At 46.6% G+C, this 27,078-nt stretch overlaps 1 protein-coding gene across 1 annotated transcript; it reads left to right on the top strand.

The window, feature by feature from the left end:
- Positions 1 to 9,151: 9,151 nt before the first annotated feature.
- On the top strand, positions 9,152 to 23,485 carry LOC139326647 (cilia- and flagella-associated protein 251-like). The gene is made up of 7 exons (XM_070956549.1): positions 9,152 to 9,340; positions 9,677 to 9,784; positions 10,391 to 10,605; positions 19,303 to 19,630; positions 20,323 to 20,430; positions 22,338 to 22,484; positions 23,275 to 23,485. The coding sequence occupies exons 1-7, from the start codon at positions 9,152 to 9,154 to the stop codon at positions 23,395 to 23,397; spliced, it is 1,218 nt and encodes a 405-aa protein (XP_070812650.1). The 3' UTR covers positions 23,398 to 23,485.
- The last annotated feature ends 3,593 nt before the right edge of the window (positions 23,486 to 27,078 follow it).

Here is a 27,078-nt window from a genome sequence, read left to right as displayed (position 1 = left end):
AGTGCGGGAAGATCCCTTGCAGGGTCGAGCTGAGGATTTTGTGCAATTCCTGCACGATAAAGTCGCTCGGATTCGGGATGGCTTGGACTCCGATTGGATGAGTCCAGGGGAGGAGACAAGGGCAGGTCAAGAAGCCTTCCCTGGACCCGGCTGAATTAGCCAACTACTAGTCCGGTCTCCAACTTTCGTTTTGTGGCGAAGGTTGTTGAGAGTGTGGTGGCACGACAACTGCCCAGGCACCTGGATGAAGCTATCTATCTAGACCCGTGCCAGTCGGGCTTCAGGCAGGGGCACAGCACAGAAAAGGCATTAGTCGCGTTGGTGGATGATCTCTGGAGGGCTTGGGACAGGGGTTGCTCCTCTGTCCTAGTCCTATTAGATCTCTCAGCGGCTTTTGATACCATCAACCATGGTATCATGCTGCAGCGGTTGAGGGGGTTAGGAATAGGGGGCATCGTTCTACGGTGGTTCTCCTTCCTCTCCAACCGCTCGCAGTTGGTGTTGACAGGGGGGCAGAGGTCGACCTTGAGGCGTCTCGCATGGGGAGTGCCACAAGGGTCGGTCCTCTTGCCCCTTCTGTTCAACATTTATGTGAAGCCACTGGGTGAGATCATCTGTGGTTTTGGGGTGAAGTGTCATCTGTACGCTGATGATACTCAGCTGTACATCTCCACCCCAGACCACCCCAATGATGCCCTTGATGTGATGTCTCGCTGCCTGGAGGCCGTGCGGGTCTGGATGGGGAGGAACAGGCTCAGACTCAACCCGTCCAAGACCGAGTGGTTGTGGTTGCCAGCGTCCCAATATAGTCAGCAGGTGCCATCGCTGACTATTGGAGGTGAATCTTTGCCCCCCACAGAGAGGGCTCGCAATCTGGGTGCCTTCCTGGACGCACGGCTGTCTTTAGAAGAGCATATGACGGCCATGGCCACGGGGGCCTTTTATCAGGTTCGCCTGATCCACCAATTGCAGCCCTTTCTGGACCGGGACGCCTTGCGCACGGTCACTCATGCCCTTGTCACCTCCCGGCTGGACTATTGTAATGCTCTCTACATGGGGCTCCCCTTGAAGAGCACTCGGAGGCTCCAACTGGTCCAGAATGCAGTCGCGTGGGTGGTAATGGGCGCAACTCGTTGTGCCTGTTGGATCAGGCGCAGGAAATGAAGACGTGACCAGCTCGATACATTTAGTAACTTTATTAGCTACAGTAACAAGACAAGACAAGACTGGCTGCGCGCTGCCGGAGCTCTCCTTATATTCGCTCCGGCAGTCGCACCGCCCCTGACAGGGATTCAAACTTTCCCGCCCGATGGCTGGCAGCCAATCCGGGCGGATGTCCTTATAAGGACATAACACTCCTCCCCTCTTAGTTCGGGAACTGTCAATTCTCATTAATGAAAGTCACGTAATCACGCTGGTACGTAGGACGCCTCGGCACCCTAGTTGACCTGCGCAGTCTCACTTCTTCCTCGTCCCCGACCTGGACGGACGGGGCTCCTGTGTCTCCTGGTTCCCTCCCCGGAACCGGGCTCGGTTCGGCTGGCGAGTGTGCGGGGTCACCCTCAGCGCCTCCGGCCGGACCGCAGACCTTAGATGGCTGGTTCTGGTGGTCTTCCTCCTGGCCTGTGGATCTATCGTCTCGTCGCGGTTGCTCGGTTCCGACCCGGGAAGAGCGTCTGAGTCTCGGTAAGTCCCAGGATGTCACTTGCTCCTCCCCGGTCTCCCGGGCGCTGCGGTTCGGCTGCGGTTCGGCTCGTTGTCGTCTGGGGGGTGGTTCGGATCGGTGCCCTCGGGTCCGGTCTGCCAGTGGTGGGTGGTGTTGGCTCGTGTCGTGCTGTCTGACCTCGCAGGGGTGGCGCAGGTCTCCTTGTCGGGCTGGTGTTGGCCTACCCCGCCGGGTCGGCGGTGGTCGACCTGGTCGGGATGTCATTGTGGGGCTACCTCTGCGGGTCGGCGGAGGTCTCTCCTGCCGGGGTGATGCAGGTCTCCCTGGCCGGGTTGTTGTCGGCTTTCCCTTCGCCCTAGTCCCTGGTCTACCGCCGGTTGGTGACTGGGGTCCTTTTGGGTGTGGACGGCCACATCTGCGGATGAGACTGGACAGCTGGCGTCGTCATCTATGTGGAATAGGTGGAGCGTGGGGGCTGGGTCTTCTACAGGATCCTTCAATGGGCATCTGCTCAGCGCGTCGGCGTTTCCTATGGCTGTGCCTGGCTGGTGCACGAGCCTGTAGGAGCAGCCGGCTAGGAAGATGGCCCATCTCGTCATCCGCGGGGACATGAAGGTTGGGGTGGGTTGGTCGCCTGCGAGGAGCCCCAGGAGTGGCTTGTGATCGGTGACTATGATGAAACTCCTCCCATAGAGATACTCGTGGAATCGTTTCACTCCTGCAACGATGGCCAGGGCTTCTTTGTCCAGCTGACTGTAGTTGCGTTCCGCGCCGGACATGGTTTTAGAGAAATATGCGATTGGGGCTTCAGCGCCGTTGGGCAGTTCGTGGCTGAGGACTGCCCCCACCCTGTATGGTGACGCATTGCAAGTCAGCTTGATGGGGAGCGTCTCATTGTACTGGATGAGGACGCTTTTGGAAGTTAAGAGTCCTTTTACTGCTCGGAATGCTGCTTCCTCTTCTTGGCCCCACTTCCAGGAAGCCGCTTTCCCCAGCAGGCAGTGGAGTGGCTCAGCAACTGTGGCTTTCTGTTTGAGAAATATGGCATAGAAGTTAAGCAACCCAAGGAATGCCTGAAGTTCCGTTTTGTTTTTTGGGCTTGGAGCTTCATGGATTGCTTTCACTTTTGATTTGGTGGGGTGGATGCCAGTACTATCTATGAGATAGCCCAGGAACTCGACTTCCTGTACTCCTAGGATGCACTTATCACGCCTGACCCTCAAGCCCTTGGCCTTGAATCGCTGCAGGACAAGCCTGAGCCTTTCAAGGAGTTGTGCTTGTGAGTCTCCGGAGATTAGCACATCGTCAAAGTAAGGCACCACCCCTGGAACGCCTTGGAGTAGGCGTTCCATCATAGATTGGAAAATGCCGGGGGCAGCACTGACTCCAAATTGGAGGCGGTTGCATTTGAATGCCCCCCTGTGCGTGACAATTGTTTGTGCCTCCGCCGTTTTTTTCGTCCACTGGCAGTTGCTGGTAAGCCTGGGCCAGGTCCAGTTTCGCAAAAATTGAGCCAGTTCCCAGGGAATGCAGCAGATGTTGCACTACTGGGACTGGGTATGCGCTCTGTGCCAACACCTTGTTGATGGTACAACGGTAGTCGGCGCAGATGCGCACAGACCCATCATGCTTCAGTGGGATCACAATGGGGGTCTCCCATGAAGCATGATCGATCGGTTCCAGGACGCCCTGGGCGATCAGCTTATCCAGCTGCTCGTCTACTTTCGGCCGCAGGGCAAAAGGAACCCGGTGGGGCTTTAGCCTAATTGGGGTGATTCCCTTGTTCAGATTGAATGAGATTGGCCTTCCCACAAATTTCCCCATCTTACATCGAAGACTTCTTTGAACTCTTCAATGAGGTTGTCAAGTTCATCCCTGTGAATTTGGTGGATGCCTTCGATGGAAAGCCCCAGCGGCTTAAACCACTCCACTCCTAGCAGGTTCGGTCGGCTGTTCTCCACGACTGTGATGGGAAAGCTTGCCTTGGAAGTCCTTGAAGGTGATGTGGAGGGTGGTTCTGCCCAGGACTCCGATGGGGTTTCCGCTGAAATCCACGAGCCTCGACTTCAGGGGTTTCAGCTGGGTCTTCTCGCAGGATGGCTTTAGGCGCTTCAGATGCTGCCAGTCCATGATGGAGTAGGCGGACCCGGAGTCTACTTCCATCTTGCACGGTGACCCCTCTGCCAACAGTGTCACGTGGAACTTGGTGGCACCCTCGTCGTTCGTGTGGGCGATGGTGGTCTGGTGCACTGCTCTGCTGTGGGAATATTCCTCATCTCCGCGCCTGGACTGGTTCGAGGACCGTTTGGATGTCCTCTGGGTTTCTCTGCGGTTCTCGTGGAATCTTGGCCTGGGTGGTTCCGGGGCTGGATCTGCTGCTCTGCATGCCTCGGCGATGTGTCCCCTCTTCAGACAGCGGCGGCAGGTTGCGTCCCTCCATCTGCAGGTTGTCCTGGGGTGGTCGCCTTTGCAGCTGCCGCAGCGTTCCCCCCGGTCGCCATGCTGGGGGTTTTCCCGCCTGGGAGGGCGGGAAACCTTGTGGACGGCCATTTCCTCATCGGACTCTGATGGTGTGGTTGAGTCATCTGATGAGTTCGGGCCGGACTTGTGGATCTTGTGGATCCCTCTTGCCTTTACCATCGCGGCGGCTGCTTTTTCGGACGTCTCGGCGGCTGTGGCTTCTTCGAGGACTTCCTTGAGTGGGATCCTCTTGCGGCTCAGGAACTTCTTCTGGAGACCCACATCCCGCATTCCGAAGACAACGCGGTCCCGGATGGCATTGTCCACGTTGTCAAATTCGCAATTGGCAGCGATTTGGCGAAGCGCTGCCACGAATTCTTTGATGGATTCACCTTCCCGTTGATTCCTCTGTTGGAAGGTGAATCTGTTGGCGATCGGGGTGCCTGTGGGTGCGTAGTGTTCCTGTAGGACTTCCTGCAGGTCATTCCAGGACATCTCCTCAATGTCCCTGGGCGCCACGAGGTCAATGGCCATTTCCAGGACGTCGGACCCGCAGTGAGCCAGGAATAGGGCTCTCTTTCGCTCGTCGTCGAGGTTCTGGTATCCATTCCCTCGCAGGAATTGCCGGAATCTGACCATGTACGACCTCCATTTCTCTCGTGCCGGGTCGAATGGGTTCAGCGAGGCAATCGGAGCTTGCGGGTTTGCCATTCTGAAGGTCGCTGCGGTTGAGTGACTTCAGCTCGGTTGGGCGATCGTGCCACGCGTCTTGCTCAGGTTCTCTTCTCTAGTCCTTCGTCGCCAGTGTTGGATCAGGCGCAGGAAATGAAGACGTGAACAGCTCGATACATTTAGTAACTTTATTAGCTACAGTAACAAGACAAGACAAGACTGGCTGCGCGCTGCCGGAGCTCTCCTTATATTCGCTCCGGCAGTCGCACCGCCCCTGACAGGGATTCAAACTTTCCTGCCCAATGGCTGGCAGCCAATCCGGGCGGATGTCCTTATAAGGACATAACAGTGCCCGCCTGACACCCCTCCTGCGCGAGCTGCACTGGCTCCCAGTGGTCTTCCGGGTGCGATTCAAGGTGTTGGTTACCTCCTTTAAAGCGCTTCATGGCATAGGACCCGGGTACCTTCGAGACCGACTTCTGCCACCAATAGCCTCCCACCGACCAGTCCGCTCCCACAGAGAGGGTCTCCTCAGGGTGCCATCGGCCAAGTTATGTCGGCTGGCGACACCCAGGGGGAGAGCCTTCTCTGTGGGAGCCCCAGCCCTGTGGAATGAACTGCCCCCGGAAATACGTAAGATCTCCGACCTCCGGGTATTTCGCTGTGCCCTCAAGACCCTGCTGTTCCGACAGGCAGGGCTATCAACATAATAATTTTAAATTGGGGTATTTTAAATTCTTGGGGTTTTAAACTGGCCAAATCTATTTAATTGTTTTAATTTTTAATCATTGTTGTGTCTTGTGTTTTTAAATTGGCTGTACACCGCCCTGAGTCGGGAGAAGGGCGGTATAGAAATAAAATTATTATTATTATTATTATTATTATTATTATTATTATTATTATTATTATTATTATTATTATTATTATTATTATTGTTGTTGTTGTTGTTGTTGTTATTATTGTTATTGTTATTGTTATTATTATTATTATTGTTATTATTATTAAATGTGACTAAATAAATAAATAATTAAAACAAACAAACAAATAAATAAACAGAAAATTTTGTATATACCCACATATATGACCCAGAGAAACAACGCAGTCTAGTTTGGATGTATACATGTACATGGCAAGAAAAAAATGAGCTAATTTAATTTAATACTAATTTAATAATTTAACACTTTTAATAATTTAATTTAATTCTAATTTAATAAGTGTAGGGATTCACTTAAGAACTGTGGCAAGAAAGGTCGAAAAATGGGACAAAACTCACTTAAGAAATGTCTCACTTAACAGCAGGAATTTTGGGCTCAATTGTGGTCGTAAGTAGAGGACTACCTGAATTATTCCTCTCTTTTCTTCTTCTCTTTTTCTCCTTTCTGCTTAAAATAGTTTGCAAGGAGAGTTTGTCCCCCACCCTTGCAATGTTTTCAAGGCTGAGCAGTGACTCTGCTTGCTAAATTAAATAAGAGGAAGACAAAATGTTAATCATTAAATTTTTTAATCTTTGAATCCAGAAACTCCTGAAAATTTCCCAGTTCTTTACGCAAATACCAGGCCAGGAATAATGAGGTACTGTCCATAATTTCTCACCTCTGGTTTTCCAAATCTTCTCTAACCAATTGATTGATCTGTCTTCTAATTATGTTCCCTTAAACCATTGTTGAATCTTAGCCAACACCTTCAAGAAGTTGCTCTTTCAAGAAAGAAAGTTTGTTCGCTTTAATCCTTTAATGCAACTACCTCTTTTGCAATAGCAACTCGGGGCAAGCTTCCAACTTAAAAGTGTATAAAACCAACAATAATCACAATGCATACCGTAGCTGCCAAGGACAACAGTCACAATAATACAATAGCACTCAACTGATGACTTTGTAAAAGTTTTTGCATACATTTTTTAAACTGCCTTTCTTGTTTTTAGAAATAATACAAGGCAGCAAATATAGCTAATATTTCTTCCTCTTCCTATTTCCTCTACAACTACACCCTGGTGAGGGAGTTTGAGAGAGAGGGAGATAGCCCAAAGTGCTTTCAGCTAACTTTCATGTCTAGAGTGGGACTAGAACTCATCGTCTCCTGGTGTTTGGCCCACAGTCACCCAGCCAGCTTTCATGCCTAAGGCAGGACTAGAACTCACCGTCTCCTGGTGATTGGCCCACAGTCACCCAGCCAGCTTTCATGCCTAAGGTGGGACTAGAACTCACAGTCTCCTGGTTTTTAGGCCAGCACCTTCACCCCTACACCAAAGTGTCAGAGATGTGTTTTTCTCTCCTATGCTACTTAAGACTTCCTCCCTTTTGTAACTTGAAAAACACGACTCCCTTCCAAGGGTCACTGAGTGGAAGATATGAATTTCTTTACCTGTTGTTTGATGGTTTCCATGGCCACCCATCGCGCAATGAGGGTGGTGCACATAGATGAATATCCACAATTGCAAACAATCCATCTCGATCACAAAACCCCACCAACAGCAGCGTTTACCCCACTGCCTGCCCCACGTCCTGGGGCTTGGGGGAGGAGGACTTTGTCAGAAATGCAGAATTTAATTTAATTTAATTTAATCATATTTCTATGCCGCCCAACTCCCTAAGACTCTGGGTGGCTGAACCTGTTGGGAGTCTAACAGGGTTGGGAATATCTGAATTTTGGGGGTGGTGGTGGAGGTGTTTCACAGTTCAGGTGCTGCCCCAGAGAAGACAATGGGTCTTTGGTCATTGCTTGACCAAAGGGACCCAGAACTGCCCTACCTCTTAGAACTGGTGGGGCGAGCAGAAACCACAGGAAAAAGGCAGTCCCACCTATAGACTGACCCTATGCCATGGGGACAATCAGCTTCCTAAATTGCCGGTTCAACATTCTGGTTCCCGAGAAGAAAAGGAAGAGGAGAGCAAGAAAGGAAAGGGGAATAAGAGTAGGAGAGAAAGTTAGATGGGGGGAGGAAAGGAGGAGAGGGAGAAAGGAAGGGGAAGTAGAGAAGGAATAGGAGAGGAGGAAAGAAGAAGGTAGGAAGGATAAAAGAAGGGGGAGAGAGGAAGAGGAGAAAGATTGCTGTAAAACAAAAAAAGATGAAATGGAAGAAACACCTTTAAATATATTAGGATGAAGAATGAATTATTTAAAAATAATAATAAAATAAAAAAAAAAATTAAAGGAGAATGCATATGATTAAGAATGGAAAAAAACAGAATCTGAGGGTGAAAGAAGATACCGTTTATAGAAATAAGAATAGAAAAATTAAGATTTGATTAACGAACATGGAAAAAGAACACTTTGGCAGAAACTGCAACTTAAGTAAAATATATTTTGATATGATAAATTGTATATGATATGGTACGGTCAATACTCTGTTTCAAAAAACATGGGGGTGTATTGGGAGGGGGGGGAAACTAATAAAACTTGTCAAAGAAAACCCCATTCCGGTCCCCCACCCTGAATCTGGGGCTTTGTGGGCCACTGATAACAGAAGATCAGTTGGAAGGGACCTTAGAGGTCTTCTAGTCCAGCTCAAGCAGGAGAGCCTGTAATATTTCAGAATAACAGAGTCCACTAACGCTTGGCCCTTGCTAAGAGATAGCTAACAATCAGCGCCACTCAAGGAGAGTTGGACTTAGTTTGTTTATGACTACGTAGGGATTCTAGACTGATGCCCCTCTTCACCCCCATCCCTTCTCCTACATGGATGTCTTGCTAAGATAACCCAGAAGTAAGCTTGGCCCCAAAGAAGCCTTGACTTAATTAGGCTTGGAGAAGACTTGACCATCAGCTTTTTTAAAAAAAAAAAAATCTGGACCCTGTTGCAGACCCCCAAATCTGAAATTTGCCAGGATTTCAGAAAGCTCCCAAGGGAGAATTTAGGACGAGAATTCAATCGGTGGTAAAATTACATGAAATCCACCTCTGGAGTGTCGATGACAGCGAGGGACGAAGAGCAGCAACACAACCACCATTGCTGTCCGTTGTCACAGGCAACCTGGAAAATGCCAGAGACAGAAGATCCTGCACAATATTATTGAAGGTCTCCTACTCTGAAGTTACACCTTGGCATCCATCCCTAGCCTTCGTGAATGGGAAAAAAATGGAGGTGATTACAATCTACACCGATCACTCTGCATGGGTCTCCTCTGCACCTGTTCCTTTATATTGCAGTTTCCCACCTGAACAAAACACTTCCCCTTTTGTGTTGGTCCCCCTCCCAAGGAGACCGTGCAGGAAGGACCTCAGAAAATTCAGTGGGGGGGGGAAATTTTGGCCGTCAGCCAGAGAACGTACGACCTGCGTATCAGGACATAAAAGGAGGAGACCTGTTCCTGAGGACCACATCAGCTGTGGACCTCCTTAGCAGAAGAACCAAAGATGGAAGGGAGCTTCTGGAAGACCTGGCTGGTGGTTGGAGCTCTTTCAGTCTTTGGTTGCTCCTCACTACCACATAATAAATCCTTGACCTACGAGAAAGCTGTGAACCTTGCAGTGGCCATCTACAATAGCAAAGCGGGGGAAGACTGTGTATATCGGCTTCTGGAGGTTCTTGCAGAGCCTGATTGGGTATGTACTCTTCAGTTCAGGTCCACTGTGGGCTTGTTTAGAGCCTTTGGTAGAGAAGACCCATCCCTGATGGACAGCAGTTCTGAGACTGCTGGTGAGCTAGTGAGAAAGGGGGAATCCAGCCATCCTAGTTCTCCTAGCATGGGGCTCTTCAAGAGTTTTCATCTATGGTCAGTCAGAATGATGGACATGGAATCCAGAACTTCTGGAACCCGCATGGACTCTGCTCTCTTTAGCTACATTTGTTGGCTACATCAAGAGTCATTCAGAAAGAGTTCCAAGGTAAAATGGGAGAAGGTGTACATGGCCTTCAGACTGACCATCTTCTTGTTTCAGGATCCCATTTCTGAAAGCCATCAAGAGCTGAACTTCACCATCAAAGAGACCATGTGCCTGTTGGAAGATGTGGTTTTCTTTGATGAATGTGACTTCAAAGAAGACGGGGTAAGTTATTGATGCTAGTGATCTATTGTAGATGGAGACAGGGCCATGGGTCCTACAGAAGGTCCTATAGGACCTTCCTGGCAGAGCTGAAACCGGCTGTCGATCCCCACTGGAGTGAAGAAAGAGCATATTTAAATATTGCCTCTTTCCCTTCCACTTTTGTCTTGGAGGACATTCTTCCTCTAGGTTCTCCAAGTCAACCACCATGGTTGGAGAAGGGACCCAAAACTTGAACCCTTCAGGAGTCGCTTCCTGTTCCACCAAAAGGTACATGGAGAGACTGAGGTTGAAGCAGGTTAGCTTGTCTAACCATGTTGGAGGACATGGTTGAAACAATGTCAGGGACTGATCCAAGATTCCTCCTTAGGAAATCAGATGGTGGCCTCCATGTAATCAATTCTGGGAGATAGCTTGAATCTCAGTGATATTTTTTCTGCATGATCCAATCTGAGTCGGTCACCAGGTCCAGAGATTTAGTCTTCCAAGCTTTCAGACTTGTGCTGAAGCCCATCCTCAGGGAACCTCTCTCTCCCTCCCTCCCTCCCTCCCTCCATCCCTCCCTCTCCCCCTCTATCTCTTTTATTCATGCATTTTTCTCCTCTGCAGGTGGTCAGGCAATGTACTGGCTACTACTTCTTTGATGAGAGGCCCCCAGTGGTTGTACTCACCTGTGTAGTTGTGGGTAGAATGGAGGAGGAGAAAGGAGAAGAAGAGGAGAAGAAAGAAGAAGAGGAGGAGGAGGAGGAGGAGAACCAGGTTAAGAACAAGAAGGAAGAGAAGAAGAAGGAAGATGAGAAGGAGGAGAAGGTAAGAAGAACTCAGTGTGATGGATGGGTCCTCCTGCCATGAGCTCTAACCCTAGAAGGAGGGTTGAACCATTGGCAAGGCAAAGGAGAGCCCATCTCACCTGAGGTCCTACATTTGCCCCATCTTTTAGAGACGAGGTTCCACCTCAATGACATCTCCCAAGCTTTGGCTCCTCCTGAACCAGCCACCTGTCCAATGTTGAGACATGCAACATAATTAAATAATTTGTGGAAACCATAAAAATTTGTAGTTCAGAGCTGAACTGACAGGTCCTTAGTGTTCTCCGAGCTCGGTGGGTTTCTTCCAGACATTTCAGGACTCAACTAGGGAATGTCATCAGGGCTAGAAAGGAGGAGGAGGGTTTGAAGGGGGGGAGGAGGAGGAGGAGGAGGAAGGAACCAGCAACCTGCCCAGTGTTGAGACATGCTAGAAACAAAATTAAGTAATTTGTGAAATTTGTAGCTCAGTTGAACTGTCAAGTCCTTGGTGCTCTCTGACTGTTGTGGTTTTCTTGCAGATGTTTCATGACCCAAGTAGGAAACTTAATCAGTGCTAGAAGGGAGGAGAGTTTGCAGGGGGGAAAGAGAAGCAGGAGCAGGAAGAAGAGGAGGAAGACATCTTGGGGGGGGGTCCTTATTATTCTCCAAGTTGGGTGGTTTTCTTGCAGATGTTTCATGACCCAACTAGGGAATGTCATCAGTGCTAGAAGGGAAGGGGATCTGCAGAGAGGAGGAAGGAGGAAGAGGAGAAGGAGAATTAATAAGAGGAGGAGCAGGACAAGTTTAGAAGTTGCTGGGATCTCTGGGGCCTCCTGTGACAACCTTCAAATCTAGAAGGAGGTACTTCTATGCCACATGTTTTAGCGAAGAAATTCCACTTATAGGTGGGATTTGAGCTTTGGTTCCTCCTGAACCGGTAACCTGCCCACTGTTGAGATATTAAACATAAACACTGTTGACTTAAACATAATTAAGTCATTTCTGGAAAGCCATAAGAATTTCTCTTCCTGTTTCCTTCGGGACTCTGCGGAGAGTCCTCTTAAGGTTCCCCATTTTGAGAACTTAGACTTTAAAGACGGAGGTCTTCTCGGAAGGCGAGGGAGAATGAGGAAATAACTCGATTCATAACTCGATGCTTTTCTTAAGGATGGGGTGGGAAAGGAGAGACTAATCGTTCTGCAAGATTGTGCAAATGTATTTTCTGCTTCCTGCATTCCAGCTTCTGAAACTGAAAGTTCTAAGTTTGAGCTTAAATCACATCCATCGTCTCCCATGCCATTTCTCCTATTTCTCCCATGACATGGGCAGAGTTTCCTTCTTGAAGCCCCCTACCCTACTCAAAAAAAAAAAAAAACACCGTTTTTCCATCTGCGTTTCTCAAATCACATCAGTAACGTATTCTCCAAAGCACCAGAAGGCAAGACAAGAAACAGTGGATGGAAATTAATCAATTCTGGGAGTTGAAGTCCACAAGTCTTAAAGTCTTGCCGAGGTTGGAGATCCCTGGTGTAGGATTTTCTACTTGGGCAGGAAGTGGGACTAGAAGACCTCCAAGGACCCTTCCAACTGTTGTTCCATTATTCTGTTGCAACAATGAGAACAATTAACCAGTGGAACAACTTACCTTCAGAAGTTGTGGGTTCTACAAGACTGGTGGTTTTTAAGAAGAGACTGGACAACCATTTGCCTGAAATTATATAGGGTGTTCTGCTTGAATAGAAGGGTTGGACTACAACATAGAATAATAGAGTTGGAAGGGACCTTGGAGGTCTTCTAGTCCAACCCCCTTTGGAGCAGGAGACCTAGTTCTATTTCAGACAAATCGTTGTCCAGTCTCTTCTGGGAAGCCTCCAGTGATGGAGCACGCACAGTTTCTGAAGGCAAGCTCTTCCTTGGGTTGATTGGTCTCAACGTTATGAAATTTCTTCTTAATTCTAGGTTGCTTCTCTCCTAGGTTAGTTTCCAATCATGCTTTCTTACCTTGTCTTGCCTTTTGGTCCTTTGGGAAATAGTCTGACTCCCTTCTTCTTTGTAGCACAAATATTGGAACATGACTATTATTTATTTATTTATTTATTTATTTATTTATTTATTTATTTATTTATTTATTTATTTATTTTATTTCTATACCGCCTTTCTCCCATAGGACTCAAGGCGGTGTAAAGTCAAGAAAAATATAGACACACAAACATCATAAAATTGCAAATTAAAATTATTACTTAGTTTGGTCAATTAAATAAAACCCAGAATTAGATAACATTTAAAAAATCATTTGCATGTTTGTATGTTTAGCCCTGCCTGTTGGAACATCAGGGTCTTGAGGGCACGGCGGAAAGCACGGAGATCAGGGATATTCCGTATCTCCGGGGGCAGTTCATTCCAAAGGGTTGGAGCCCCCACAGAGAAGGCCCTCCCCCTGGGAGTCACCAGTCGACATAATTTGACTGACGGTACCCTGAGTAGTCCCTCCCTGTGAGAACGAACTGGTCGGTGGGAGGCTATTGGTGGCAAAAGACGGTCTCGTAGGTACCCAGGTCCTAAGCCATGGAGCGCTTTAAAGGTGATGACTAACACCTTGAATCGCACCCGGAAGACCACCGGGAGCCAGTGCAGCTCGCGTAGGAGAGGTGTTACATGGGCGTAACGAGCTGCGCCCATAATCACCCGCGCGGCTACGTTCTGGACCAGTTGGAGCCTCCAGGTGCTTTTCAAGGGGAGCCCCATGTAGAGAGCATTACAGTAGTCCATACGGGAGGTAACTAGGGCATGAGTGACCGTGCGCAAGGCGTCCCGATCCAGAAAGGGACGCAACAGGCGGATCAGGCGAACCTGATAAAAGGCACCCCTGGCCACGGCCGTCAAATGATCTTCTAAAGATAGCCGTGAATCCAGGAGGACACCCAAGTTGCGGGCCCTCTCTATGGGGAGCAAGATCTCATCCCCAATTGTCAGCGATGGTACCAGCTGACTATACCGGGACGCCAGAAGACTATTATGTCCCCCCTAGTCCTTCTTTTCATTATACCCAGCTCCTACAACCGTCCTTTGTATGTTTTAGTCTCCAGGCCTTTAATCATCTTAGATGCTCTTCTCTGCACTTTTTCCAAAGTCTCAACCTCTTTTTTGTTATGTGGTGACCAAAACTGGATGCAGTATTCCAAGTGGGGCCTTACTAAGGCCTTATAAAGACTTATAAGACTTATAAGGCTTATAAAATACTTCACGTGATTTTGATTCTATGCCTCTCTTTAGACAACACAGGATGGTATTAGCTTTTTTGGCTGCTGCCGCACACTCCTGGCTCATATTTAAGGGATTGTCCACTAAGACTCCAAGGTCTCTCCCTGTACTTGTACCTTTGGTTTTTCCTGCCTAAATTAAAACTTTGCTTTTCTCCACATTAAATTTTATATTGTTTGATGGGGCCCATTGTTCAAGTCTGTCAAGATTTTTTTGGACCCCAAGTTTGTCTTCTGGGGTATTGGCTATTCCTGCCATTTTAGTATGAGCTGCAAATTTGGCGAGTTCCCCTTCTATTCCTTCATCTAAGTCATTTATGAAGATATTGAAGAGTCCTGGGCCTAAGACGGAACCTTGTGGTATCCCATTGTTTACTTCCCTCCATGTAGATGTAGTACCGTTAAAGAGTACTCCTTGAGTACGGTTTGTCAGCCAGCTACAAATCCATCAGGCGGTGATGCTGTCTATCCTCCATTTTTCTAGCTTACCCAGAAATCGGTTGTGGTCTACTGTGTCAAATGCCTTACTGAAGTCTAAATATACTATGTCCACAGCAGTTTGCTGGTATACTAATTTAGACACTTTGTCATAGAATGAAATAACATTGGTTTGGCGTGATCTGTTTTTAACAAACCCATGCAAGCTACTAGTTATAACTTCATTTGTTTCTACATGTTGGCAGATCTGTTTTTTTGATTCTTTTTTTCCAGTATCTTCCCAGGTACTGATGTTAAGCTGATTGGTTTGTATTTCCCAGGTCTGTATTTTTTCCCTTTTTTGAAGATGGGAAACTTTTCCAATCCTCAGGTAATTTCCTGGTGCTCTGGGATTTCTGAAAGATACGGTACAGAGTTCCGTTGAGGCCCACCTGTTGATCAGAAGATCTCCAAGGCCTCTTCCAATTCTGCAATTCTGTATTCTGTACAGATAGTTCTCGACTTACAACAGTTTGTTTACTGACTGTTCAAAGTTAAAACTGTGGCACTGAAAATGTGACTCATGACCGTTTTTCACAGTTGCGACCATTGCAGCATCCCCATGCCCCAAACCCTAACCCCATGATCCAAATTCAGATATTTGGCAATTAATTGTATTTATGACGGTCACAGTGTCCCGGGGAGGGATGTATCATGTGATCCCCTTTTGCGACCTTCTGACCAGCATAGTCCATGGGATTCACTTAACAACCAGGTTACTCATCCATCAACCGCAGCGATTCACGTATCCACTGTGACAAGAAAAGTCATCTCACTTAATAAAATGGCTCACACAGCAGCAGAAATGCTGGGGTCGTAAGTCGAGGACTATTCTGAAGGTGTCTTGCTTTTCGTCCTGACTGTTGGGGAACCAGTCCTGATCAAAGACCATCCTTCTCTTCCCCTCTAGGATCAGCCCAAACGGGTGAAGAGATTCCTCCGAGTTTTCAAAAAGCTCAAGAAAGGCCTTAGGAAACTGTTCAAGAAAAAGAAGATTGTTACCGGACACGTCACCTCCTAAGAGAAGATTCGGAACGATCCCGTCCCAGATCTCCCAGGACGGTGATCGCCCTCCATTCCCCCCCTCCCTCTTAGACCTGCATTTGGGGACCGTGGAGGATGTCAATCAGACACAAGCTTTGCCAATGATTGTGTACATTCAAATTTGTAATAGAATTGAAGTCTGAATCGAGGTGGGAAGGGAAAGGTTGCAGCCTGCAGAAGAGACCCGTTTAGGGAAATAGTGAAGTGGAGAAATTGCAGAAATGTTTTTGTTTTAAGAACAAGTCAATAAATGATGAAATGAGACAGAGTGAGGCCGTTTCTTGCAAAATGCAATTCTTGTCAGGAGGGAAATGGGCTTTTACAACACTTGTGGGAATTCCTTCCTGGTTTCTCTGGGTGAAATTTGGGGCTTCCAGCTCCCCCCCACCAACATATTCTTCTTTTGTTCCTTTATCTGCATTTTATTTCCTTCATTATGTTTAATCTCAATTGGAAGTTCACTTTTCTTAGCCTTCCTCCTTTCCTTTTCTTCTCTCCTGCTTAAATTCTGATTTTGATTCTCATTCTGACTCTCATTCTGATTTATTCTGATTTATTTTTAATTTTATTTACTTTAACTTTAACTTTATAACTTTAACTTTAACTTTAACTTTAACTTTAGCTTTAACTTTAACTTTAACTTTAACTTTAACTTTAACTTTAACTTTAACTTTAACTTTAACTTTAACTTTAACTTTAACTTTAACTTTAACTTTAACTTTAACTTTAACTTTAATTTATTTTCATTAAATGGATTCTTTCAAGAATTTCCCCCCTGTTTTCAAGACCAGGCAGCCCTTAGCATCTCTCACTAGATGAAATAAGAAAGAGAAAACAGCTAATTCACAGGTAGTTCTCAACTTATGACCACAATTTCCATTGCTAAGTAAGACACAAGTGACTTTTGCCCTATTTGATGTCCTTCCTTGCCATCGTTGTTAAGTGAATCGCTGTGGTTGTTAGGTTAGTTACACGATTGTTAAGTGAATCTGGCTTCCTGTCTGTCAGAAGGTCGCAAGAGGGGATTGTGTGACCCCGTGAGTCAATCGCCAAGCTTCTGAATTTTGATCACGTGACCATGGGGGCGCTGCAAGGGTCATCAGTGTGAAAAATGGTCATTAGTCACTTTTTTTTGCAATGCTGTTGTGGATTTAATAAGACCAACACAACATTTCGAGGTTAATCAGAGACTATGTATATTGCGCAATAGGTTCAAAGCTCTGTACATGAGGCGTTGAACAAAGACAGAAATTAGCTACAATGGCTTTTTATACCCTTCTAGACAAAGGATTCTGTTAACTCAGCAGTTTATGTGATCATATACATTTCTCATATTTAATTGACACTTCCCAATTACCGTTTCATTTATTCTTTGCCAACAATCATAATTCTTTTTGCCAATTACTGAAGCATAGATTCAAATTATCTCTTGTTAATATTACATGTGGTCATACTTGATCTCTTTAACCTTCATACTGTATATCACCAAATGTCTCTTATCTCTGACAACTGAGGGGCCCCTTCTTCTGAATGTTTCTACTTCAAAGGAATTCTCTCCTTTCAACTGGAGATAATTGGCTTCCCTCAAACAAGCACATTTCCTTTCTTAAAGAGGGCCCTTCAGTGATCATCCAGCTGGACCCGCATTTACCTACCTACATTAATGCCATTGTAACTTCGAATGGTCACTAAATCAATGGTCATAAATTGAGGACTGCCTGTATTGATTTGTTTTATGTCCAAATCCAGAAGCGCTGAAAAATAGCCATTTTTCTAAGGAAACATGAAACTGCGAACGCCCAGCTATCTTCCACCTGTCCAAGCTTATATGATTGATTGATTGATTAATCTCTTTTAGGATTATGTTCTCTCAAACCATTGTTGAATCTTAGCCAACATCTGGGTAGAGCTTCTTTTTGTGGTTTGCTCGCTTTAATCCTTTAATACAATCACCTCTTTTGCCAAAGCAACTCTGCGCAAACGTCTAATTAAAGCATTGCAAAACCCAACAATCCTCACAATGCATACCATTGCAGCTGAGGATAGCAACAGTCAGAACAACACAGAAGCATACAACTCATTGTATGTATTTCTTTTTAGATATTTGTTTTAAACTCTCTATTATTTTTATAAATCATAGATTGAAACTAGCTTAGCAACTGGTTCCGCGTTATATATGAACTCCAGTTGGGTGACTCTGTCTGGGCCCTTCACCAGGAGACAGGGAGTTCTAGTTCTGCCGGCTAGGTGACTTTGGGCCAGTCCTTCTCTCTCAGCCCAACCTACATCACAGGACTGTTGTTGTGAGGAGAATAGGAGGAGGATGGAATATTAGCCGCCTTGAATGATTTATTAAAATAATAAGAGGGGAACAAAGAAATACCGGATAAAACCAGGTTAACGCATTGTAAGCCACCCTGAGTCTCCGGAGAAGGGCGGCATATAAATCAAATTAAAATAAATAAATAAATAAATAAATAAATAAATAAATAAATAAATAAATAAATAAATATATCGTGAGACACAGATTCAAGAGTTCCCTTTTTGGGTTTCCAGGTTCTGCGAAGAGTCCTAAGCGAAGGCTCCCCTTTGCACTTCCCACCCCCCCACACCGGCTGAGTTGTGGGTTCCCTCTTTGGTGAGGACTTTCCCCACGAAGTTCAGGTGACGCAGCCTGTCCTTCTCCTCTCTGGAGTTGGCCTCATCACAGCCGTCCTTCGAAGGGTCACACGACAACGGGAGGGGAGGGGGCAGACCCACAACAATGAGGCCTTGCACAATCAGCCTCCTTTGCGCAACTGTGTGGTGCCACACAAACGACAATCTTTGATGGTGGGTAAATATCTCTCTTCTATCTGCTCTCTCTCTTTCCTTCTCTTTCTCTCTCTCTCTGTCTTCCCCCCCTCTCTCTCAACTATCATCTCTCTGTTCCTCTGTCTGTCTGTCTGTCTCTGCCTATCTATCATCTATCTTATCAATTCTATCCATCTATATATCTTTTATGTCTATCCTCTCTCTCCCTCTCTCTCTCCATCCATCCATCCATCCATCCATCCCTCCATCCATCCATCCATCCATCCATCCCAGGCAGTCTTTGATTTACGTTCAGTTCATTTAGTGACCATCCAAAGTTACAACGGCACTGAAAAAGGGACTTAGGACCGCTTTTCACACTTAACAACCATTGGCAGAATCCCCCTAGTCCCGTGATCAAAATTCAGATGCTTGGCAACTGACTCAGATTTATGACGGTGGCAGTGTCACAGTCAAGGTCAAGATTGACTTAACAACCCTGTGACTGACTTAGCAACGGCAGCAAATAACACTTAACCGCCGGGGCAAGTAATCGTCATAAAATGGGGCGATACTCATAGCACTGGGGCCTTAGAGGTCATCTAGTCCAACCCCCTGCTCAAGCAGGAGACCGTGTGCCATTCTGGACCAATGGCTGCCGACTCTCTTCTTGGAAAACCCCCGCAGAGACCTTTTAGCAATGATTCTTCAGCCCACTTTTGAAAACCTCCATTGATGGAGCATCCCACAATTTCAGGCCCACAAATCTTCAACAAATCTTAAATTTTGGGAAAGTCTCTACAGACCTTAGACTCTGCAGAGGGTAACCAAGGAAACCTTTCTCTCCTCCTTCTCCTCCTCCTTCTCCCTCTCTCTCCCCCCTGATCAGAATAATCGAGTTGGAAGGGACCCTGGAGGTCTTCCAGTCCAACCCCCTGTCCAAGCAAGAGACCCTTCTCCCCCTCCGTCTCCTCCTTGGCACGTTCAGATGGGTTGACCTCAACTCCTCGCCCCTCCCCAAACTTCCCCAGCATCTCAGGCTGATGCTGGGGAAATGCCAAGATTGAGAAAACCTGACCTGGAAAACTGCCAGAAGAACATTTAGGACAATGAACACATTTCTACTCCCTGCCTCTCTGTGCCCCCGTCTCCTTTTCAGGAAGGACCGTGGAGAATTCAGTGGGGGGAAACCCCTGATGGCCTCTCAACAAGGAGATGACCTGCCCATCAGGGGATATAAGGAGGCCTCCTGGTCCCGGGAGTCATATCAGCTGTGGAGCTCCATAGCAGAAGACGCAAGGATGGAAGGCTGCTTCTGGAAGACCTTGCTGGTGGTTGGAGCTCTTGCAACAGGTGGGACCTCCTCACTACAACACAAACCCCTGAGCTATGATGAGGCTGTGGACCTTGCAGTGAGCATCTACAACAGCAAATCTGGGGAAGACTCCATGTATTGTCTCCTGGAAGCTGTTCCTCAACCTGAGTGGGTACGTACTCTCCAGTTCAACTCCACCGAGGACTTGATCCTGACCTGTGTAGAGTAGAGTAGGGTGGACCCATCCTTTGTGGGAAGCCGTCCTGAGGGCTAACTGAAAAAGAGCCTGTTCTCCCAGCATGGAGATCTCGAGGAGCCTTCATTTCTGATCTACCTACCCTTCAGTTTGGGTCCATTGTAACTGCTGGAGGCAAATTGTCCCACTGGTTGATTGTTCTGTCAGGAAGCTTTTCCTTAGTTCCAGGTTGCTTCTCTCCCTGATTAGTTTCCATCCATTGCTTCTTGTCCTGCCCTCAGGTGCTTTGGAGAATAGCTTCACCCCCTCTTCTCTGTGGCAGCCCCTCAAATATTGGAAAACTGTTATCATCACCTCTAGGCCTTTTTGTCTCTAGACTAGACTTGATTTGTCCTGTTTACACTTTTTGTAGAGTAGGCACTTCCCTCGTGGGAAGCTAGGTAAAAAGGGGGAATCAGTTCCACCACGAAGACCTTCAAGATCCTTCAACTAGGACCAGTCAGGATGGTGGGCATGAGAATCCAGAACTTCTGGAACCTGCATGGACTCTGCTGTAGATGTATTCTGGTGGCTCCATCAAGACCCAACCAGCATGATCCCAAGGGAAGGTGGGAGGAAGGTCAGGTGGCCTCCAGACTAACCTCCTGGGTGACCGTGTCTTCTTTCAGGATCCTCTTTCTGAAAGCAACCAAGAGCTGAACTTCACCATCAAGGAGACGAGGTGCCAGGTTGAAGAAGAACGTTCCTTGAAAGAATGCGACTTCGAAGAAGACGGGGTGAGTGGCTGATTTCCAAGCTGGGTTGGAAATGTATTTTAGATGGAGACAGGGCCATGGAGATTGTGTAGGACCTTCCTGGCAGAGATGAAACTGGAGTTCTCCTTCCCTGCTACTTTGGTCTTGAGGGACGTTCTTCCTCTCGTTTCTCCAAGTCAACTCTTAGCCCCTGGATAGAGGAGGGATAGAGGACAACAGAGTTGGAAGGGGCCTTGGAGGTCCTCTAGTCCCACCCCCTGCTCAAGCAGAAACCCTTTTCTCCTTCCCCTTTCATCTTGTCTTTCTCTCCTCCTCCTCGTCTGCTGAGTAAGAGAGTTGGAAGAGACCTTGGAAGTCTTCTAGTCTCACCCCCTGCTCAACCCCCACCTCCTCCTCCTCTGAATTCCTTTCCTTCCCCTTCCCTTTCTCCTTGTCCTCCTCCTCCCCCTCCTCCAACCCGCTGCCCGAGCTGGAAACCCTCTACCGTTTCAGACATATGGCTGTCCAACCTCTTTCACATTCCTGGGAGGGAGGAGACACATTCCAGAGTTATAAAAGGGACCGAAAAATTTAGAAGCCGAAGTCAGCTGCTCCCTTAGAGGTTTTTCACAGGCTGCCTTAAATTTATTTATTGGTTCAATTTATATGCCGCCCTTCTCCGGAGACTCAGGGCAGCTTACAATGCGTTAAGCAACAGCCTTCGTACTTTTGTATAGACCTGCTTAGTAGGACTTTCGCACCCCCCCAAGCGGTGTTCTTTTTTTTAATACAAAGTCAACTTATTGCCCCCACAAACCGGGTCCTCATTTTACCTACCTTGGAAGGATGGAAGGCTGAGTCAACCTTGAGCCTGGTGAGATTTGAACTCGCAGTAATTGGAGGCAGCTGGTGCTACTTAACAGTGCTTTTAGTCTGCTGCGCCACCAAGGCTCTTCTAAATAATTGACATTCTTGCTCATAATTTGCCAAGATATCGGTCTGCAGGCGTGCAAGAATTAAAAGAAGCTACTTATAAAAACATCAGCATTTCTTTTCCTGGTTTCTGGAAACCGTCAGGGCATAAGAGATTCACCCATCGGCAGCCTTGGAAGCAATTCCCCTGAAGTATAGGCAGTCCTCAACTTACAACACTTCATTTAGTGACTGTTCAAAGTTACAACGGTGCTGAAAAAAGGGACTTAGGACCGTTTTTCACACTTAACGACCGTCGCAGCATCCCCATGGTCACTGATCAAAATTCAGCCACTTGGCCACTGACTCGTATTTATGACGGTTGCACCCCCCCGGGATCCCGGGATCCCCTTTTGTGACCTGATGAGCAAAATCACAACAAGCCACTTAACAGCCGTGTTGTTAACATAACAAGTGCAGTGATTCACTTAACAACGGTGGCAAGGAAAGTCGTAAAACGGGGCAAAATTCACTCAACAAACATCTCGCTTGGTAATTTGGGGCTGAATTGTGGTCGTAAGCCGAGGACTACCCGTACTTACGACCGTCTCTGCCTCCCCACGGTCACGTGATCAAAATTCAGAGGCTTGGCAGCTGACTCAGATTTATGACGGTTGCAAAGTCCTGGGGTTCACATGGTCCCCCCCTTTTGCCACTTTCTGACAAACCAGAAGCCAGGTTCACTGAATGACTAACTGCAGGGATATGCTTAACACGGTCATAAAACGAGGCGGAACCCGTGGGGTCTCGCTTAGCCATGAGAAACGTTGGGGTTGATTCTGGTCGTACGTCGAGGACCACCTGTACCTAGGGAGATCTTGGGGCTGAACCATCTTAATTTGTCCAATGTCCTCCTAGCAGGAGGTGGTTGGAGGTCGGTCGGGGCGAATTCCTCCGTAGGAAAGGAGATGGTCGTCTCCGCGTAACGAAATCTGGCTGCTGTCATCGTTCTCACCCTGCTGTCTTCTCCTGCACAGGTGGTCATGGAGTGCAGGGGCTACTATTTCTTTGGGGAGACGCCCTCAGTGCTCGTTCTCACCTGTGAACCGGTGGCTGAAGAGGAGGAGGGGGACAAAGAGGAGGAGAAGGAGGTGGAGGAGGAGGAAAAGGAGGAAGACGAGAAGGTAAGAAGATGGTATGATGGTTGGGAGGACTTATAACGATCAGATGCGATTTTTTGCTTAGTGGCCATCCTAGACCAACAACAGTTTCGTTTAGTGACCAGAGTTGCAACAGCCCTGAAAAAAAATGATTTATGTCCATTTTACAGCTAGTCCTCAACTTACAAAAGCTTGTTTAGTGACTGTTCGAAGTTGCAACGGGGACTCAGGACCCTTTTTCACGCTTAACAACCATTGCAGATTTCCAGGGTCACGTGAGTTACATTGGCAACCGATTCACACTTATGACCCTGGTTGCAGAGTCCCAGGGTCAGGTGATCCTCTTTTACGACCTTCTGACGAGCCAAGTCAATGGGGAAACCCAGATTCACTTCACAACCAGGTGACTCATTTAACAACTACAGTGATTCGCTTAACGACAGAGGCAAGAAAGGTCGTAAAATGGGGTAAAACTCACTCAACAAAGGTCTCAGGGAGCAGCAGAAATTCGGGGCTCGGTTTTGATCGTAAGTTGGGGGGGTGGCACCTGTAGAGTCTTCTGCTTTTAATTCTTAAATTAGGAATTAAACTCTGCCCACAGGCAGAAGTGGGGAGAATCTCCTTCTTAATCTGCAAAGGGTGTAAAACAGACTCATACAATGTGTTGTGTAGAAATGCCACAACTGCACCCTTTGCAGAAATCCAAGCCCGAGCCCGGGGCAGTGGGGAAGCAGAAAGAGAAAGGGGCTGCAGGACCCCCGGGGCCACCCATTGGGGACCCAGCCCTGACCCCAGTCCTTCTCTTCCTCTCTAGGATCAGCCCAGGAGAGTCAAGAGATTCAAGAAGTTTTTCAAGAAGCTCAAGAAAAGCGTGAAGAAACGTGTCAAGAAATTCTTCAAGAAACCGAGAGTCATCGGGGTCTCCATCCCCTTCTAAGAGGGGATTCGGAAGGACCCTCCGATCCGAGGAAAACCAGCAGAGAAAAATGATGTTCCAGTCCATCTAATCATTCCCCAAAAAGATACTCCAGCAATAAATAAATGAAAAAATAAATAAATATATATATATACTCATACATGGCTTTTTCCTACTTTCCTATGTTTAAAAGACTAACAGAATTAGGGAGTTGGAAGGGACCCTGGAGGTCTAGTCCAACCCCCTGCTCAAAAGGGGAACCTACATTATTCTGGACAAATGTTTCTCCAATCATTTGGAATATGGAATCCCTGGATGGGACCTTAGAGCAGGGGTGAAATCCAGCACGTTTGGAGAACTGGCAAATACCACCTCTGGCTGGCCCCAGAGGGGGGTGGGAATGGAGATTTTGCAATATCCTTCCCCCAGGAGTGGGGTGGGAATGGAGATTTTGCAATATCCTTCCCCCAGGAGTGGGGTGGGAATGGAGATTTTGCAATATCCTTCCCCCAGGAGCGGGGTGGGAATGGAGATTTTGCAATATCCTTCCCCCAGGAGCGGGGAGGGAATAGGGATTTTGCAGTTTCCTTCCTCTGCCATGCCCACCAAGCCACACCCACAGAACCGGTATAAAAAAATTTAGATTTCACCACTGCCCTAGAGGTCATCTAGTCCAACCCCCTGCTCAAACAGGAGACCTTGTGCCATTTTGGACAAATGGCTGTCGAACCTCTTCTTTGAAAATCCCCATAGAGACCTTATAACAATGATTCTTCAGTCCATTTTTGAAAACCTCCATTGATGGAGCATCCCATAATTTCAGGCCCACAAATATTAAACTTGGGGAATTTTGGGAAAAGTTCCTACAGACTTTAGACTCTGCAGAGGGTAACCAAGAAAATCTTTCTCTCCTTTTTCGCACAAAAAGATTAATGCAGGCAGTCCTCGATTTACGACAACAAAGGAGCTGAACATTTATGTTGCTAAGTGGGACATTTATTAAGTGAATTTTACCTCGTGTTATTATGACTTTTCTTGCCACATTTGTTAAGTGAATCACTGCAGTTGGTAAATTAGGAACACGGTGAATCTGGCTTCCCCTTGTCTTCACTTGTCAGAAGGTTGAAAAAGGGACAAGGGGGGATGGAAGGGAGGAAGGAAGGAGGGAGAGAGGAAGGAAGAAAGGAAAGAAGGGAGGGAGGGAGGAAGGGAGGAAGGAGAGAAAGACAGATTAAAAAGTGCAATGAAAGAAGGAAAAAGAACGTGAAATAGGAGAAGAAAGGAAGGAAGGAATAATTTCTGCAAAAAACATGGCGATGAGATCCAGGCTTTCTAAATTTTTATATAAATTCAAATTTGAAATAGAATTTGAGATCCGAATTGATGTGGGAAGGAAAAGATCCATTAGAGAAATGGGGAAACGGCAGAAATATTTGTAATGCAGGGTTGTTTTTTTTTTTTTTTGTGGAAATAAATGCTGAAATGGAACAGAATAGGTCTTTTCTTTGCAAAATAACCACTTTTTTGTTTAACAATTTTATTTTATTCAAAAAAGTATAATCAAGAAAAACTTTTCTTTACGGGAAAAACTTGTAAAAGTCCAGCCAGGGGTTATGAAACAAGTCAGAAGTCACAAACCCGGAGACTGGAAAGCTTCGAAAGTGCAATAAACAACCAGGCATACTTAAGAAAACGAGCAGCTGAAGGAAGAAGGACACCAACCTTCCTGGATTACTCCTTACTGAGAATTGCAGGCATCCAACTTGGCTCTGTTCCTTCCAAAAAACAATTTAGGTCCTTCTTAGTCTCCCTTTATAAAACAGGGAGCAAAGCAACCAAATTACCAAATTTAGTGGCAAAGACAGCTGTTTGTCGGCAGCAGAAAAATAAACTCTTTCCCTTCATTATTGATTGATTGATTGATTGATTGATTCGATTTATATGCCGCCCTTCTCCGGAGACTCAGGGTGGCTTACAATGTGTTAAGCAATAGCCTTCATACTTTTGTATATACCTGCTTAGTAGGGCTTTCAGGGGGGCCCTAAGCGATGTTCTTTTTTTATACAAAGTCAGCTTATTGCCCCCACAATCCGGGTCCTCATTTTACCTACCTGGGAAGGATGGAAGGCTGAGTCAACTTTGAGCCTGGTGAGATTTGAACTCGCAGTAATTGCAGGCAGCTGGCAGCTAAGTGCTACTTAACAGCACTTTAGTCTGCTGTACCACCAAGGCTCTGTCACGCCACAATGGGGGAGGCTGCCAGCTTCAAAAATGTTTTTATCGAGACAGGTTAAAGGATTATAAACAATGGTGATATCCAAGTTATTATTTTGTTTTGAGCCTGTCACATGTAAATGCCTTATTCTCTAATATGTAAATAGTATATGAACGGGATATCAGGGGTTAATTTATTCTTTACTTCTTAATGTATTCATATTTCACCACTCCCATATCTAGCTCCACCCATTGTATATATAAGGAGCTGCACACACTCTCTTCTTTGCTTCTATCTGTGAATATTCAGTGAATATAGAATGCCTTATGTAAATAAAAGAAAATATATTTGAACTCTTAACTCTTATATAATTTATTGAGTCTGATCCTGAAAATATTGCAACAAGCTGGTAGCAGAGGATGGTTGAATTGACTCAATAAAAACTTAAATATGTCTATTTAAGTCTATACACCAGGGCATACAGCAAAGAAATGGAAACGGATCAAGAAATAATAGATGAGTCCACAAATGCAATTTCGAGAGAATCTGAAGAATACACAACTGAAGACGAAGAAATAATAGATGAAGATGATGACCGAGAGGAAATTAAAATAGAAAACAACGAACTCAGGTCAGAAATATTAAAACTGTTAAAGAGCCAGAAAAACGATGAAAGCCTCATCGCGAACCTCCAAGACATGTTGAAAAACAGCGGAGCAGCGAGAGAGAAGCACGTCGCTACCGAAAAGTCAAAAGACTCAAAAATAGTAAGTGATACGACTACAGAAAAGAACGCTATAAAGAAGAAAAACGGTGATCCCGTGCAAAATTTTGAATGGCAGCCATCTTGGTTTCAACAGACCTCCAGAGTGAGCGAAGCAGAGCCAATCAGAAAGCTTGATTCAAAACTTCTGGCGCGAAAGGCACTACTAGATAATGAAAACGAAAAAGAAAAATCAAACACCTCAGAAGAATCAGAATCAGAAAGTGAAGGTGATTCAACAGATACTCAAATAAAGTCAGCAATGAAGACGCTTTTTGCTGCATTTGGCCCAAAACTAAAAATCACCAAAAAGTCAACCAGAAAACGAACGAGCAAGCCAACGTCTCAAAATCTACCCGCTCCCATCCTGACGACGAGAGCACCGACGCCTGAACCAAGAGAGCCCTGCAAATACCGTCCCACACCGCAGACCGATGCAAGCACCAACGCTCTCAAGAGAAGAAAAAGAACAACCGCCATCGTAAGAACCCCTAAGATCGAGCCGGAGACCGATTCATCTGAGGAGGAGCTGAACGAGCGAGCCGCAACGACGAGAACCTCTCACGACGACTCCAGGAACGAAATGAGCAACGCGCATGCGCGAGACTACGCAGACGGCCCGGGAAGACATGAGTTGCTGAAAGGACCCTGCAGACTCGTCGCGAGCATTCCCACGCCGTTTTGTAATTTCCACCATTTACAAGACCACGGACTACCTCCGGTT

The sequence above is a fragment of the Pituophis catenifer genome, unplaced genomic scaffold (genome assembly GCF_029215685.1).
Source record: "Pituophis catenifer annectens isolate HBS135680 unplaced genomic scaffold, rPitCat1.0.hap2 SCAF_73, whole genome shotgun sequence".
NCBI lineage: Eukaryota > Metazoa > Chordata > Lepidosauria > Squamata > Colubridae > Pituophis > Pituophis catenifer.
This window is presented reverse-complemented; position numbering and strand designations above follow the sequence as displayed.

What these genes read in the sequence shown, in the direction of transcription:
- LOC139326647 (XM_070956549.1), top strand. Translation starts at nt 9,152, where the DNA reads ATGGAAGGGAGCTTCTGGAAGACCTGGCTGGTGGTTGGAGCTCTTTCA. An exon ending in TTCTTGCAGAGCCTGATTGG is followed by an intron (nt 9,341 to 9,676) that starts GTATGTACTCTT and finishes TTCTTGTTTCAG; the next exon opens with GATCCCATTTCTGAAAGCCA. An exon ending in GAGAAGGTAAGAAGAACTCA is followed by an intron (nt 10,606 to 19,302) that starts GTGTGATGGATG and finishes TCTCCTTTTCAG; the next exon opens with GAAGGACCGTGGAGAATTCA.